Source organism: Pygocentrus nattereri, chromosome 11, assembly GCF_015220715.1.
Source record: "Pygocentrus nattereri isolate fPygNat1 chromosome 11, fPygNat1.pri, whole genome shotgun sequence".
NCBI lineage: Eukaryota > Metazoa > Chordata > Actinopteri > Characiformes > Serrasalmidae > Pygocentrus > Pygocentrus nattereri.
Genome location: NC_051221.1, coordinates 15,801,467 through 15,818,450, shown reverse-complemented (window position 1 = coordinate 15,818,450; position 16,984 = coordinate 15,801,467). Strand labels below are relative to the sequence as shown.

General features: G+C 41.5%; 1 protein-coding gene across 1 annotated transcript in view; it reads left to right on the top strand.

The window, feature by feature from the left end:
* Positions 1-14,602, top strand: part of LOC108430978 (BTB/POZ domain-containing protein KCTD16-like) — a 30,760-nt gene extending 16,158 nt beyond the window's left edge. Inside the window, exon 2 of the mRNA XM_017703815.2 lies at positions 11,606-14,602. Within this exon, the coding sequence (XP_017559304.1) occupies positions 11,606-12,054 (449 nt within the window). The 3' untranslated portion in view covers positions 12,055-14,602. The remainder of the gene's footprint in view (positions 1-11,605) is intronic.
* Positions 14,603-16,984: the final 2,382 nt, after the last annotated feature.

The following is a 16,984-nucleotide window of genomic DNA, read 5'->3' as shown; positions in this document are numbered from 1 at the left end:
TTTTTTCCAATTCGTTTTGGGACGTTTGTATTGGTCCATTCATCGTGAAATTTATAATTAATGTAAAGGCCAACAGGGATTTTCAAATTATGTAAAAAACAGGGGCGGTGTGGTGGGTAGCGCTGTCACCTTACAGCAAGTAGGGCCTGGGTTCGATTTCCCAGCCGGGTGACCAGGGTCCTTTCTCTGTGGAGTTTGCATGTTCTCCCTGTGTCTGCGTGGGTTTCCTCTGGGTACTCCAGTTTCCCCCCACAGTCACAAAGATATGCAGTTAGGCCAATTGGCCCTAGTTAGGCCGTGTGTGTGTGTGCGTGTGTGTGTCTGTCCGACCTGCAATGTGACTGGCGACCAGTCCAGGGTGTATCCTGCCTTCCGCCTGGTGACCGCTGGGATAGGCTCCAGCACTCCCCGCAACCCAGAAGGAGAAGCGATCTTAGAAGATGTGTGTCATTTTGCATGCACATTGTGTTTTAGTGTGTTTCTCTTCTCCTGGTTCAGCAACGCTACTTCACTCAGTTTTAATAAAAACACGTTGTGCAGCTTTAACTACATATCCTGTTTGACATATAAGAGGCTAAATGGATTTTGTCAGCGTGCTTGCATGTGGGGTTATGTACAGTAGTCGTGCCTGTGCTTGCGTTTGATCTTGTGCTCTGCAGTGTATTGGCAGGGCAAAGCATGGCATGCAGTGCCAGGACTCATCAGGCAGCAGCATCAAAGTCATTCTCAGCAGCCAGGCTTTAGTAAGCTGAGAACATTACGCTGGCTGCTCATTGATGTGTTTCCCCTTTCTCCAGCAGACAGTCACTGCTCTCCTGGTGTGGTTGTTTAGAACAGGAGGGCATTCGAAGAATTCTGCGCCTGCATTCTGGGCCATCGCAGCACGATCAAACATCATAAAATGGTAGACCAAGTATCAAATGTGTACTCCCTTTATGCTTTTATAGTGCTTTTTATCAGTGGTTATTACAGCTTAGTCTTGAGGGCCCAGACATGATCACATAATGACATCTGGCATCAACCATGAGAAATTTTGAGCTTAATGTTGGTGGGAATGTAGATCTATTAGGTTGGGAAAAAACTGCGTGTGAAATTTCGAAACCAATCCAAAGTGGTCAGTGGTGCGCTCATCAACATTGGCTGATGGACAACAAGCCTGTAGAGTCTTTCATTAATAGATCATCCTTCACTCTGAATGTCAACATTGAAGTGCATATGTAGTAAATGTGATATGAAGCAAAAACATTCTTAAATTTGAATGTAACAAGGTTTTATTCAGAGTAGTTTTGGGCCATTTCTGTTGGTCCATTTATGTCCATCTACTTTCAACAGAATTTCTCTGCTTGTTCTAATGACCTGTAATTTATACTTTATATAGTACTGTGCAGGAGTTCTAGGCCCCTCAGTACATTATAACCATGCTTTTGCTGTGCTCTATACAATAACTGCAAATAAATTTCTAATTTTGAAAAAGAAATATGATATTTGTGAGCTACTTGGAAGAAGAAAATTTGGTTCCAACTTGTAATTGTAACTGTTGTATTGTAATTACATCAATCTTCATTTATTGCTGGCTTTGAAGGCTGCTTAGAGACTCTTTAATTCATTGCGAATTTATTTTTCAGTAGTCTGAGGTCGATGCAGTTCTGCCTGGGTAGTTTCAGAATGAATATATATAGTGCAGAGTGAAATTCTGGTGAGAAGAAGAAGAGGAGTTATTAAGGAATGATCTGCTGGGAGGTTCACTGTGTGCGTATTTCACTGATCATTTCAGAAATGTTTCTGGTCTTTCCCCAGCTGGAGCAAGACAAGGAGCTGCAGAGAAGCTGCAGAGAAGCAGTGGATGATTCTTTAAAGACCTACTTTTGTAAATGACAAACAAGTGTGAAGCCGTGTGAAGAAGTCCTGTTTTTCTTCCTGGATGCATGTGTCCAAGAAGCTAAGAAGCATTTAGGAACATTTATTTGTAGCAGAATGAATGAGGAGATCTATTTATCTAAATGAAATTGATGGTTTTTCAAGGAGGGGTGCTTTGCCTGCAGTGGAGAGACAGAGAGGCGCAGGCCTAGAACTGTGCGTGCGTTTGTGTGTGTATGCATGCGTGTGGTGTGTGTGGTCTGGACTGGAGAAGCTCAGTCCGCTCCGGAAACGCCTGCAGGCCTGCGAGCGCTATGATTGGTGGCCTTGTCAGAAACGGAAGCCTCAGTTCAGTCATCTGGAGAGAGCCGTGGATATTTGGCCATTTCTAATGCTGTTTTGGGCTGAGCCAATGAGAGCTGGCCATTATTGTCCTCATGACTGGAGAGTAACAGAATACCTGCAAAAGGATTACGCATTCAGAAATTTAAAAAAAGGCAGCAGTAAGCGGCTTTAGTTACAGGAAAAGAAAGAGCAATCTCATTACAGCTGCCTCCTGAAAAGATGCTGTTTTCGTGATATTTGTGGGATTAAACTTAAAGCAAAAAATGTGAAGAAAAAAATAATGGATGGTTTTCAAACACAAAATAAAGGCACAGAAAAGGCTCTTTGGAGCAATGTCAGACAAGGCAACACTCTAAAACAAGATCTTTTTTTTTTTATAAAGAGAATGGTTCTATATAGAATTTGCATGCTTAAATGGTTCTTTGCATGGTGAAGTGTTCCTTGAGTTATGGTTCTATGTAGAACCTTTTTGAATATAATTCTACCAAAAACGGTTGAACTATTTATACAGTGCCAAGTAAGAACGGAAGAACCCTGTTTGGTACTACATAGAGCCATTTTCAACACAATCTGCATCAGTCTGAAAAATCATTTGACCATGCAAAGAACCATTTTCTATAAAGAGCCACTGTCTTTAAAGAACAGGAACTTTACAGGATCTGTACACAACTAAAACTTCTAATAGATTAGCTATAATGCTAGCTAGCCATTCCAATAGCTAATCCGGCTGAAGTTTTAATATGTTTTAAAGGAATAGGATCTACTGCTTTCGCTAGATAACCTGACAGCTTTAACAACTGAAAGCACTTTCTATCCATCTTACATGCAGCCAACGCTTTTTAAGGCTTCTTGTTTCATTGGTTTAATCTTGTGGGGTCTAAGGGCATTTTCCAATTTTTGCATATTTCCTTACATTCGACTCCACAGATGCAGAAAATGTTGTAAGAGGACAATAACCATATTTCTGCACTGTATTATCACAAAGATAGAGTCGCACATATATAAACATGGAATTTGATGCAGTTTATGGGCCCCAGAGGGTTAAACACTGCATTTACTACATGTGGTATTATCTTCTGTCCATCTGACTGAAGGCTTTTCTATAATGAAAGACATAATTTGAAGCCGTACAGAACTTGAGGCTGCAGTGAACTGATGACCGCACATGACCATAGCAAAACTGCAGCAAAACATTTAGCCCATTAAGGTTGGCCCTCCTAATCTAATTCATTTGTTCATGTTTCTTTATCAGACTGAAATTTTACAAGTCATAAGTCTTGAGTCCAGATGCAAATAATTTAAGGGCAAATCTGAGTCAAGTCATAAATCATTCACCATGCAACTTCACATCTCTGCCAGTGAAAGCATTTTACTAGAACTGCATCTAAGACAAGAACCATTTGGGGATTTGTTTTTTAAGAGTGTACAATTTTTCTTTAGATTTTAACACTATCTAGCATTTCAATGAGCTCATTAGCAAATGTTCATTTGCAGAATCATTTGAACTGCATTCCTCTTATCTAGCATCGTCTATATGTCTGGGCTAATCAGTAGTGCACTTGGTTCCTATCAGTTGTTCTTCCTCATGTTCTAAGAAAGTTCTTCCTTTTGAGTCTTGCTTCTTCTCAGTGGTTCTTCCTCCTGATCTTAGAATGTTCCTCCTTTTGAGTCTTGGTTCCTCTCAGTAGTTCTTCTCCATGCTGTTAGAGAGTTCCATCTTTTGAGTGTTGGTTCCTCTCAGTGGTTCCTCCTCATGGTCTTAGAGAGTTCCTCCTTTGGAGTCTTGGTTCCACTAAGTGGTTCTTCTTCATGCTCTTAGAAAGTTCCTCCTTTTTCCACCTTGGTTCCTCTCAGTGGTTCTTCCTCATTCTCTTAGAGAGTTCCTCCTTTTGGGTCTTGGTTCCAAAAAGGTTCCTCTTCATGCTCTTAAAAGTTCTTTTGAGCCTTGGTTCCTCTCAGTTTGCTTTCATTTTATTTAAATTTACATTTAAATTTAATTGCCTGAATAAAAATAGTTAAAATTAGCCATGGAAGAACAGATGAATAGACCTACATTATCCTGATATAATCCATAAACCTGTTTCACGTCTCTTAAGTAGACAGTAATCATTATGCAGTGAACAGAAATGATTTTTTAAAAAGCATTCAGCAGAAACATTATATCATACAACCATTTAAACATAACCTACAAACATCTCTTGACAGTTCAGCACCACATGGAGACACTTCGGAGAATCTTACAGATGTACCCATACACAACAGCAGAACTGCTCAGAACACTATTAACTTATTCTTAGGACTTGAAAGAGAAGTGCTGACCCAGCACCTTCTGTAGTGATCTCCAAAGCACCATAAAGAGAGTTTTTTCTTTTTTCATGCCACTTGCCTTTGATGCGTAATACTCAGTGGGTCTGGATTTGAATACATCTGAGGCATTAGGGGCAGGAGGCACTGTAGGGAGATGCATAGAGAGAGAGAAAGAGAGAGAGAGAGAGAGAGGGAGAGAGAGAGAGAGAGAGAGAGAGAGGGAATGAATGTCCCTTATGACTTGATGGTCTGCTGGTGCCAAATGCATCTTAGCAGCTCTTTGAGTGATTGCTTTGAATGCTCATATATAGTAACTGAGTTAGTGCTGGAGACAAGGCCTTACCCTAATGGACCTGCAACATAATCTGCGTGACTCTCTACTACATAGAGAGAGAGAGAGAGAGAGAGAGAGAGAGAGAGAGAGAGAGAGAGAGAGAGAGACATGGAGAATGAATCACTAAGAGAGAGAGAAAGAGAAAGAGAGAAAAAGTCACTAGGAGAAAGATAGACAGGGCAAGAAAGAGACAAAACTAGAAAGAGAGACATAGAGAGACCAAGAAACAGAGTCACTGAGAGAGAGAGAGAGAGAGAGAGAGAGAGAGAGAGAGAGAAAGAGAGAGAGATAGATGACAAAGACAGAATATGAGAGAGAGAATGTGTGTGTGTGTGTGTGTGAGAGAGAGAGAGAGAGAGAGAGAAAGAAAGAGAGAAACAATGAGAGACAGGAGGAGAGACAGGCAAAAAAAGAAACAAGACAGAGAGAGTAAGAGGGAAAGATAATGACAGAGAGAGAAAATAAGAGAGATAAATAGAGAGAGAAAATGAGAGAGACCGAAAGAAGGAGAGACAGAAAGAGAAACAGTGACAAAGTATGTATGAGAGAGAGAGAGAGAGAGAGAGAGAGAGAGAGAGAACATATAGCAAACATAGTGTAATGTTATCAGGGATCAGTCTGACAGACACTGCCAGCACACTCACTGTATGTTAATTGATTTTTATGTACACACTCTGAAAGTGTAGATGGCCTCGGGTAAACAATAGATCACCTTTATAACTGCTGAATTAAGCTGTTTTAGATAATCCCTATACTCACTGCCCAGAGCCGGTTTCAGATTACCTATATATTTGCTAAACAAGGCCATTCGATAGCAGCAGAGAACACAATGCCTTCGGTATTTAATACAGCCATAAAATAAATAATATCACAGCCTAAAATATGCAGCGCAGAAGTCAGCCAGAATGCAGCATGCAGTGCAGAATGGCTCTATTATCAGCAGAAGACACATGTGAATGCGTTCTGCAAAACTGGCCGGGTTGCTGAACGAAGGCCTGAAGTTGAAAAGCTGCTGGATGTAGTGCTCGTTTCTCTGCCGCAGTCTGGAAGTTTCTGATCTTTTTTCGGCAGGGCCTGGACTAACTCCGAGACTTCACACTCCCACTGGGCCACGACAAGCACTACGAAACAATACCCACTGCATTAGAGAGAGAGAGAGAGAGAGAGAGAGAGAGAGAGAGAGAGAGAGAGAGAGAGAGAGAGGCATCAAAATAGAGAAAAGAGTGAGAAATATGAGAGAAAGAAAGCGAGAGAGAGAGAAAGAGAGAAAGTAGAGGCAGAGAAGACAGGGTACAAACAGAAAAGAGAAATACAAGAGAAAGATGGAGAATAGAGGGATGGAAGAGAGTAGAGGAAGAGAAGAGAGAATAGAGGGAGAGGGAAGTAACAAGAGAAAGAGGGAGAGAAAAAAAGAGAGGGTAGAGAGAGTGAAATGGATAAAGAAGGGAGGAGAGAAAATAGAGAAAGATTAAAAGTGAGAACAGAGCGAGGGAAGAGAGTAGAGAGAGTGAGAAGAGAGAATAGAGGGAGAGAGAGAATGAGAGAATTGAGGGAGAGAAAAGGAACAAGAGAAAGGAGAGAGAGAGAGAACATAGAGAAAAAGAGAGGGGAGATAGTGAGATAGAGAGAGAAGGGGAGAGAGAAAACAGATGGAGAAATAAAGAAGTGAAGTAGACTAAGAAAATGAAGGGAGAAAGAGAAGAAGCGAAGGGAAGAGAGAGAGAGAAAGAAAGGGAGGGAAAAGGAGCGAGAGAGAGGAAGAGTGAGATAGAGAGAGAAGGGGAGAGAGAAAATAGAGGGAGAGAAGGAACAAGAGAGCGAGGGAGAGAGAAAAAGAGAGGGTAGAGAGAGTGAAATGAAGGAGACTAAGAAAATGGAGGGAAAGAGAGAAGACGCGAAGGGAAAAGAGAGGGAGAAAGGGAGAAAAAAGGAGCGAGAGATAGGGAAGAGAGAGAGGAAGAGTGTGAGAAAGAGAGAGATCGAGAAGGAGTAAGAGAGCAAGAGAAAGGGGGCAGAAAAAAGAGAAAGAAAAAGACAAGGAAAGACAGAGAGAGAGTGTGAGAAAGAGCGAGAGAGTGTGAGAGAGAGAGAGAGAGAGAGAGAGAGTTAGATTATGGTGAATGGAGACTGGTCTAATTTCCGTAGAGGAATATTGGTCCACAGTTTCCTTTGCGCTCGTGGATTAGGCAGCATGCGGCTGCTGTACCCCTGCCTTCCAGCCCAGAGCGATCATCCTTCATCTCATTACTGCCCTCACTGCCCGCAGAGCCCTGCCCGTGCAGCACGGCTCATTACTAACTGGTGTAGAGACGCTGCTCCCAGATGGAACACTCAGATCACTGCTTTATGATGTCACAACAGGATTCCTGCCCTCAGAGGCTGCTGTTGTTTACAATCCAGTTGCCATGGTTACCTTTGAATGAACATGGCTTAATATAGGTGGCACGGTGGCGTGGTGGGTAACGCTGTCGCCTCACAGCGAGGGGGGCCTGGGTTCGATTCCCTGTCTGGGCGACCGGGGTCCTCTCTGGAGGAGTTTGTGGAGTTTGCATGTTCTCCCCGTGTCTGCGTGGGTTTCCTCCGGGTTCTCTGGTTTCCTCCCACAGTCCGAAGACATGCAGTCAGGTCGATTGGACATGCTACATTGCCCCTAGGTGTGAGTGTGTGAGTGACTGTCTGTGTCTGTCTGTCTGCCCTGCGATGGACTGGCGACCTGTCCAGGGTGTATCCTGCCTTCCACCCGAAGACTGCTGGGATAGGCTCCAGCACCCCCCGCGACCCTGACGGAGAAGCGGCTTAGAGGATGGATGGATGGATGGATGGATGGCTTAATATGCACAACTTCTCAAAAAATGGGAGTTCAAACATTAAATAGAAATATAAAACCAGCTTGGGTGCATGTAATTAAGGAAAAAAGAGAAGAAAACAATAATACATTTGATTATAAAACAATTAAAATATATAATTGTATAATCATTAAGAATAAAAAACAGATTTATTGTAAAAAAAATAACAAAAATATGATTTTAAATAGCAGTATATACTCAGAGAGGACAGGAGAAGGACTGTTGTACAATCAGCTACTAGTGTTGGAGGCTAGTGCGCTATACAGCAGTGTGTAATAGTAGATGAAGGCCAGAGATGGAGATGAGAGGAAGCAGGAGATATGATGACTCCTGAGGAAACCATATCTGATTTTTTTTTATAGCTTCAGTCCAGTAGATAAGGCCTCTGTGTTTTTTAACACAGTGATGGTTGGAATAAGCAAGGGGAGAGTAGACACACACACACACACATACACACGTTCATATTCATGACCTTCAGTATGCTCTTATCATATCTACAGACCTCTGAGGCTGTGCTGTCATTTTGTAGTTCTCCATTAGCATCCAGACGAGCTCTGGGCCTAAGCTGTTTACTTCTGTGGGAAAACATGGATGCCTCAATATCATGCTCTGGGGTTAACAACCCTGGTGAAATGACCAGCATAGATCAGCATGACTTCTGTGCTGGTCTGTGCTGGTCTGGTGCTGGTTTAGCTGGTCACCCACCATGTACCAACATCTAAAAGACAACATATGCTGGTTTGGTGATGGTTGGCCTAATAACTTCCATTACTGCTGACCAATGTGACAACATCCAAGGCACAAAAAATGCTGGTTTTGCTGGTGCCCAGACATGCTGGTTTGTCAGGGAAACAAATTGTAAAGCTTTCATTCAAGCTTGCACTGTAAATCAAATTAACATCGTAAGACTGGCAACCTCAACCAAGTTTTTCCTGTGCACACTAGCAAGTTTTGCCAAGTGTGGTGGTCAAGCAGGCTACAATTTGAGTAGTGGATATAATGGATTATATAACACTCTGTTGAAGTCATAGTAGTAGCCTGACTTTCACATAGCGCCTTAATGACCTATCAATTCAAAGGATCCAGTGAGATTCAAGGCAAAATGTGCAGTATTGTCTAAAAGTCAGAGACCACCTTTTATTTTTTCAGTTTCCAGTCAAACCGGCCAAGATACAAGTCAAAGATATACATTTTTCTTAAGACATTTGTGAGGAGATTAGTTACAAGAAAATCCACTTGTCAAAGGAAAATAAGTGATAAATGGACGTTTAGCAAACTGAAAAAAAATAAAATAAAAAATGAAATAGGCAAAAAAGAAGAAAATGTGCAAATCAAACAAAGAAGCTGCTTTTGTTCTCAGAACAATGGACTGACCACCCCAGAGTCCAGACCTCAACATTATTGAATGTGTTTGGGATTATTTGGATCATGAGAAGACTCATGCTCAAGACTGAACTTTAGAGGTGTGGAAAAACATCCCTGCAAATTTCCTTGAAAATCTCTAAGCAAGACTCCTGAAAAGACTGGAAGCTTTAATAAAGGCAAAGAGTGGACACACTAAAGACTTAAAAATTAGGTATAATATTTAGTTGTCGAGGGTTCTATGTAAGTTTCAGATAATTATATTTGTTCTCTTTTATTTCATAAAATAAAACTGTACTTATAATGGTTTTGACTGGAAATTAAATGAATGAAGGGTGGTTTCAGTACTTTAATCAATACTGTATAGATGACAGCAAGGAATTGGTTTTGGAACACCTCAAATTACCAAATGGTTCTGTATATAGACCACTGTATTCATTATTTGCACATGTTGAAGACAAAATGCCTGACATTGCCAGTCAGAGATGATGGGATCATTTTTGAGGCTCAATTTTGGGGCTTTTTCTCAGTCTCACTGTTCTATGATTGCAGTCTCAATGTTCTCTGATTACATTCAGCTTTTTGAGTTAGTGCGATTACACTATAAATATCACTGTTATGAGACTGAGAAATCAAAGGTGGCTTGTGTTTGTAGACAGGAACAGCACATGCTTAACACATTGCCACTATGAACTCATTTGTTCACTAGTTCAGCTTTGGCTATTTGTCACTAATTATAAGGAAGGCCCAAAAGTTCTGCAAAACAAAGAAAGAACATTGATGTTCGGCTGTTTGCAAGCATAATCTCATATCTACCTGCACCCATGCTTGCACACGTCAATCAGTGAACAAAAAGGTGCTCGATGCTCACCATTATCTGATGGAGACAAGGACTAAGCTTTTTGTGCCTGATGTTAAGCTTCCATCCCTAAACACAAAGCAAATCAATCGAATTAAAGTTCAAACTACAATTTAAATGTTGATGCTATACAGCGTAATGTCATCGATAAGGTCAAACAGCTAGTGCAACCTTTCAGGGTTAAGCAATTGGCTTTGGCTCGCATGCTGATGCGTTCAGCTGAATGTCAATGGTCTGAGTTTATGAGGCTCCGTTTTTAGGCCTGTGAGTTTAATTTCCTTTTGCCTAGATGCTACACTCAGAATGGCACAGCATTAGCATGGGCATGAGCTCATTAGGGAAGCTGAAACACACCAGCCGCATCGGCCGGGCGTTTGTGATGTAACCAAGGCTAATGGCATCTTGAAACTTTCCAAATAGCATGTTCGCTCGTCTGTGCTTGCTGACCTTTGTTATCAGGTTGCACGCACCCTCTCAGTTTCCTTAGGCGCAAATCCTCTGCAACACGACACCCACAATGCTGTGAAAACTGCATCTGACAGGGCGTACAAAATGACTTCCAGTTTATCTTCTATCTTGAATTTATACAGCTTCATTACTCTATTGCTCCTATCCATTTTCATACATTATCACTATAAAAATTATCCATCTTTAAAGGAAAGCAACCTTTAGGGCCCACAAATGGTTCTGATTGGGAACAGTACTTTTTACAAGAGCCCCACATTTCAATGAAAAGAGTGAAACTATTTCTTTTTCCTTTCAGAGGTTAAGAAGTTGCTGCAGTTTTTTAGACACTGTGTCCACTTACTGTCAACTCTATTAGACATGCCTACCTAATAGGTCCACTTTGCAGATGTAAAATCAGAGATGGTAGCTCATTTGTTGCTGCACAGTTTGTGTTGGTCACCCTCCAGTCCTTCTTCAGTGGCCACTGGACGCTGCCCACAGGATGCTGTTGGCTGGATATTTTAGTCCGGCAGTGATGTGGAGCAGTTAAAAACTTTGACACTGCAGTGCTGAAAATGATCTACCACCCAAATTATACATGCTCTGTTATTGGTCCTGTGGGGGTCTTGAACACTGCAGTTTTTAAACACCTCATTGTCAGTGCTGGACTGAGAATAGTCCACCAAACAAAAATATTCAGCCAGCAGCGTCCTGTGGGCAGTGTTCTACAACCACTGATGAAGGACTAGAGGAAGACCAACACAAACTGTGCAGCAGCAGATGAGCTATCGTCTCTAATTTTACATCTACAAAGTGGACTGACAAGCTAGGAGTGTCTAATAGAGTGGACAGTGAGTGGACACAGTGTTTAAAAACTCTAGCTGCACTGCTGTGTCTGATCCACACACACCAGCACAACATACACTAACACATCACCACCACATCAGTGCTCCTACAGTGCTGGGAATGATCCACTACCCAAATAATACCTGCTCTGTGAGGGTCCATGGGGGTCCTGACTGAAGAACAGGATAAAGGGGTGCTAACAATGTATACAGAGAAACAGATGGACTACAGTCTGTAATTGTAGAACTTCAAAGTACTCCTAAGTGCAGCTGATAAAATGGACAGTGAGCGTAGAAACAAGGAGGTGGTCATAAAGTAATGCCTGATTGGTGTATGTATAATATGTATGATCTGTCCGAACAAGATATAAAACAAACGTCTGTATGTGCTTGTGTTCCTCAGGTGGCTCATCAGGCTGGTCGTCCTCACATTGTGAGTGCTGCTGTAAGAGCCAGAAGAGCGAACGAGAAGGCGAGAGCGGGACTTCCTTTAACGAACTCTCCACATCCTGCTCTGAGACCCAGTCTGAGGCCAGTTCTCCTCAGGAGACCGTCATTGTTCGGCCCACACCACGCCAGCCTAACGTCCAGACGCTGGACCGCGTTATAAAGAAGATTCCAGCCCCGGCTTTGCAGCAGGCCGAGATGAGGCGCCGGACGGACCTGCTGAGGGCTCGCACCTCCGGCCCCCGTGACCTGCTGACCGCCAAGAGGAAAGCCAAGGAGAAGATGACCCCCGAGCAGGAACTGCAGAAGTGCATCCAGGACTTCCGACGAATCAAAATCCCTGAGCGCTTCCCAGACAGGAAGAACATGTGGCAATCTGAACTGCTGAGGAAGTATCACCTCTGAAAGCTGGGAGCGTGTGTGCATTTGATACATGAGCTGCTTAATCTGCACTCAAGATCTCACTCTGATCCGCAATCTACCGCTCTGATCTTCCAGCCAGACGCTTAATGCACTGCAAACAATGCGGTTAACCTTGACTGAATCATAACTGTTCTGCTCCGTTCTGTTACAAAGCACAATAACTCTGACGTTCACCCCTGAGCTGCGAATCAATTTCACACTGTCTAAACAAACCAGCCCTTTAAGAAACGCCACCGAATGGGTTGGACACACACTGAATAAGCACCCATCACCTGCTCTCTGCACATGCAGAACGCTGCATGAATCAGACACACCTGGCTCGACTCAGGAATTACACTACTGCTTAGAAGTTTGGAATCACGGTTTTCAGTAATATAAAACCAGTCATGCCTTTCCATGCTCCACCCACAGTACTTTTTTCATAGCATCTAGACAAGCTGTACAAGAACACTGAGCAAAAACCCCACACTGTTAACTTAAAATTATAAGGTAACTGATTATACAGATAAACCAACTTGAAGACACTGTAGTTCAACCAACTCAAACTTCTTAGATTAGTCAAGATTTCTTTTAATTATTTTGCTCTGCTTCTCAGGTGGGTAGATAATATAGAGTTAGTTTTTTTCACTCAGTTTTCCCGTAGCTTTCCATCACATAGTCCCATCAGACATTTTCTCCTCTTGGGTTCTCACTTATGGATGGCCATGGCATTGCTGGGCTTTGAACTCTTGACCTCCTGTTGGAGTGAAGACTTAATGTGTTGCACCTGAAGTTACTCAGATTTCGTGTCCGTAAATGTTTAATACAGAAAATATTTGCTATTTTAACTTTGAAAAGTAGCATGCTCACTTTTGGTATGACTGTCTAACAGTTCATCCCAACATCAGGAGATCATGAGTTTGAAGCCCAGCAAAGCCACCACTATCCATATCTGGAAGCTCAAGAGGAGAAAATGCCTGATGGGATTGGGTGATAATTCCAGAGTTCCAGATACTTGGAAAAAAACTAATTTCATATTGTTAACCTAACTGAGATGCAGAGCTAGAAAAGGAAGCAGGGAGAACCTTTGACTATACTTTTGACTATAAGTGTGTGAACCTAATCTGCAAATTTTTGTGTAAAACACCTACCTTTAGAACACACTACTAATTTCCAATGAGGTCTGTTTTGTATGCATGTGGAAGGTCACTCTGTTATCTTTGTTGTGTAATCAAAGTGACATTAGCATGGTGGTTAATATTTCCGACCTCACTAGTTTCAAATAGCTACAACAACACAGTCCAGCTTGGTAGCAAAGCATTTTAAACAGGAAACTCAGCTCTGTGTAATGATTTTTACCTACCTATGCTATTTCCTTTTAGGTTGAGTAGGATTTCTACCAACCCGTGCTGTTTCTGAACATTTGGGAGCTTTAAACAACATCATAGTAGGAGGGGATGACTAATCGTATTATTTTGAATGCAAGAAAGAAAAATAATTAATGTTGAATTATTTTTATGAAAAGTTTATTAACACAGTAATTAACTGTATGCAGGACAGTTACACAATTATACATTAGCACAACTAAGTACACAACTAAATAAAATAAAGTACAATGTACCCTTAAAAACAGTTCTTCAAGGTTTCTTTAGTGTTGGCCATGATCATATAAAGTTGTATGTAATAGTTTGGAAAACCCTGGTCAGATGATATTTTTTGTTGATTGAAGTAAAAACATCCTCCAGAGAGAACATGTAGGTTGACCAGGGGTGCCCAAACTTTTGCATATGACTGTATGTAGAACCATGACAATGAACTATTCAGTTTATTAAGCAGTAAAAATGCCATCAACACAATCAACACAAACAACACAAACAGACCAACATTAGTTGCTTGAGTGAGGCTGAAGTTGGCTTCTGAAGTGGATAAGTGCCAAACCTGATGAGGCTACATATTAAATTCTTTGACATGACTGCAGTGACCAGCTGTTACTGGTCAGTGCTTTTACTGTGTGATGAGCAGCAGACAGTAAACGTGTACAGAGCTGCAGTTTTTCTTCAGACTTGAGCGTCTGCTAATTATTGTTCCTGGTGGCACAGCGGCTACTGTTGATATAACGTTCTTCTGTCTGTTGCTTGGTAACAAAAGACTTGCTGTGTACATTGATATACATTAAGCTGATGTGGAGAACTAATATGCATTGTAAAAGATTGTTGTGCCCTCAAAATCACTCTGGAATTACACTTGGTAACAATTTATTCAGAGTGGTTCTTTGTAGATGATTAAACACCTCTTAACAGAGTGTCAGTAACACATCAACAACCTCTCAGTGAAGTAGCAGTAGTGAAGCATCTGAATTGCTTACATTTAGTAGAGGTATTATTAAAATGCCACATGAAGTAGACCTTATGTGGTACTTCCATTAATCAAAACCTAACCCTGGCCCTAATCCTAACTCTCACCCTGGCCTTAATCCTAACCCGAACCTTAAACTCAACCCAAAACCTAATCCTAACCCTCACCTGGCTCTAATCCTAAACCTAATCTCAACCTCAACCCAAAACCTGCTCCTAACTCTTACACTTGCCCTAATCCTAACTCTCACCCTTGCCCTAAGCCTAATGCTCACCCTGGCCCTAATCCTAACCCTAACTGTAACCTGAACCCAAAACCTAATCCTAGCTCTCACTCTTGCCCTAATCCTAACTCTGACCCTGGCCCTAATCCTAACTCTCACCCTGGCCCTAATCCTAGCCCTCACCCTGGCCCTAAACCTAACCCTCACCCTGTCCTTAATCCTAAACCTGAACTCAACCAAAACCTAATATAGTTAAACACCAGGTACAGAAAAGTGTCAGTGTTTCTATAACAGCTTGTTGAGGATATTCAGGTGGTTTTTATTATAGCTGTTACACGTTCAGTGTAGTTCAGCTCAGATTAACATCTATAGATATGAACTAGGACACTAAATAAAATCTACTGAATTCATCAGATTATGAACAAATTTTATTTACACAGTTATTTAGTCTCTTTAAAAACCACTGAATGTATTCACTACTGCTACATGATCAATATGTTGTTGATATGTTACTGAGAGTCTGTTGAGTGTTTATTTCATCTAAAAAAGACCACTCAAAATAGTGTCATCTTACACCTTACAATTCAGACAGAAAAATGGCCAAATTGCTTAATAGTACTATGATACACAAACATGGGTCAGTTTCAGTCACAGCCTTGTTCTGTATGGTTCTTTAAAGAACCCTTTTAAATGGCTCTATGGTCCTCTATGGTGCTCCAACTGGTCCTCAAAGACTCCCAGACTTTTCAGATTCCTTCTCCCTCATAACTTGCAACAATATGGTATATAGAAAAGTATGAACCATTTAAAGGTCCCTGAGGACTGGTTTGAGAACCACTGCTATATATAGCACCAAAAACAGTTCAGCTATTGTTGCAAGAAGTGGGCTGCACAACTTCAGTCCTGGAGGACCTGTGTCCAGCACAGTTTGGTATGTTACACACCTCATTACACTCATCTGTTAATTGCCAGGTTTAGTGGGTGTGTATGAGTAGGGTAACCTCCAAACTGTGCTGGACATCAGCCCTCCAGGACCGCAGTTGTGCAGCCCCATAGAACCTTCTTGTTTTGGAACTATTTTGTTTAGAACCCTATTTTGAGTGTGACATATGCATTTTGCTTTTTTGATTGGCATAAATGTCATTAAAAAAGATGCATACTTGTGGCTTGAGGGCCATCAGCAGCTGCTTATATAGCATATAGCAAGAACCGATGCTGTTGTTGCTTGTCCAACCTGACAACAGTCGCTATGAAAGACTGCATTTGTGGGTGGAGCATGGATGGGTGGGTAAACTGCAATGAAAGCAGTGATTCTGTTATGACGATAGTTATCTAAATTTCAAATTATGTGTAGGAAGCTACAAAATACAGTAGAGTGTCGCTAGATACGTCCATAACAGAGCTGTAGATGATTCCATAATGACCTAGAAAGCTGTACAACACTGAGAACAAACTAATAACTAATAACTAACAGTTGTACTGTTGTTAATATGACAAGTCATTCCAAGCTTTTGAATGGTAGTGTATGTGTGAATGTGGAAAAATGTAAAAGAAAACAAACAAAAAAAAATCTGGTGTTGTGTTGAACTGTACGGATTGTATTAACACGTCTCTCTTTTTTGGTGATTTCGCAAAAGAAAAAGGTAATTTAATTTAGTATGATGATGATGATGGTGATGGTGATGGTGATGTTCCCTGTTGTAGCAAGGCAACAATGCATGTTGTTTCACCGAGCCAAGTGCCATGAGACATAGAAGAATTGCCTCATATCAATTAGATCCAGTTAATTTGTGCTATACGCCCCACGTAACTCACTGACATTTAGCAGAACACATCAAATCCGATGGAACTAATGCACTCGAGAGGATCAAACAGCGCTGTTTATCATTGCTAGACTGTTCCTGTTTGTCGTTGTGAACATTTTTCGTCCGGACTGTTGTTTGTGGTGTATCTGAACCGGTTTCGATTCTGGGTATATGAAGAATCTCTTATTGTGAATGTGCAACGATTCATTAAATGAGCTGAGTTTAAAGCCTAATTCACTCACATGCCTATGATTTTGCGAGGTGCGGTAGAGGAATCTTGGTAGAAGGCACAGCTTTCACATACAGGCTTATAGAGAGAACAAGCCAGTGGCCAATTTTGCTTGTTTGTGTCAAATGAGTGAATGCAGTCTCAGCAGACTAGATAGGAGGTGCGAGGAGGTGCGTCTTCTATTTTTTCCCAAACAATGCAAGATTCTAATGCCGTCTCTGAATTTTATAGATTACGAGCTTTACTGGATCTAATACAAAACAGACAGAGTTAACTCTGCACTCTCTCTGTTTGGCGGATCTCCGGCTGATTGCAGAGGTA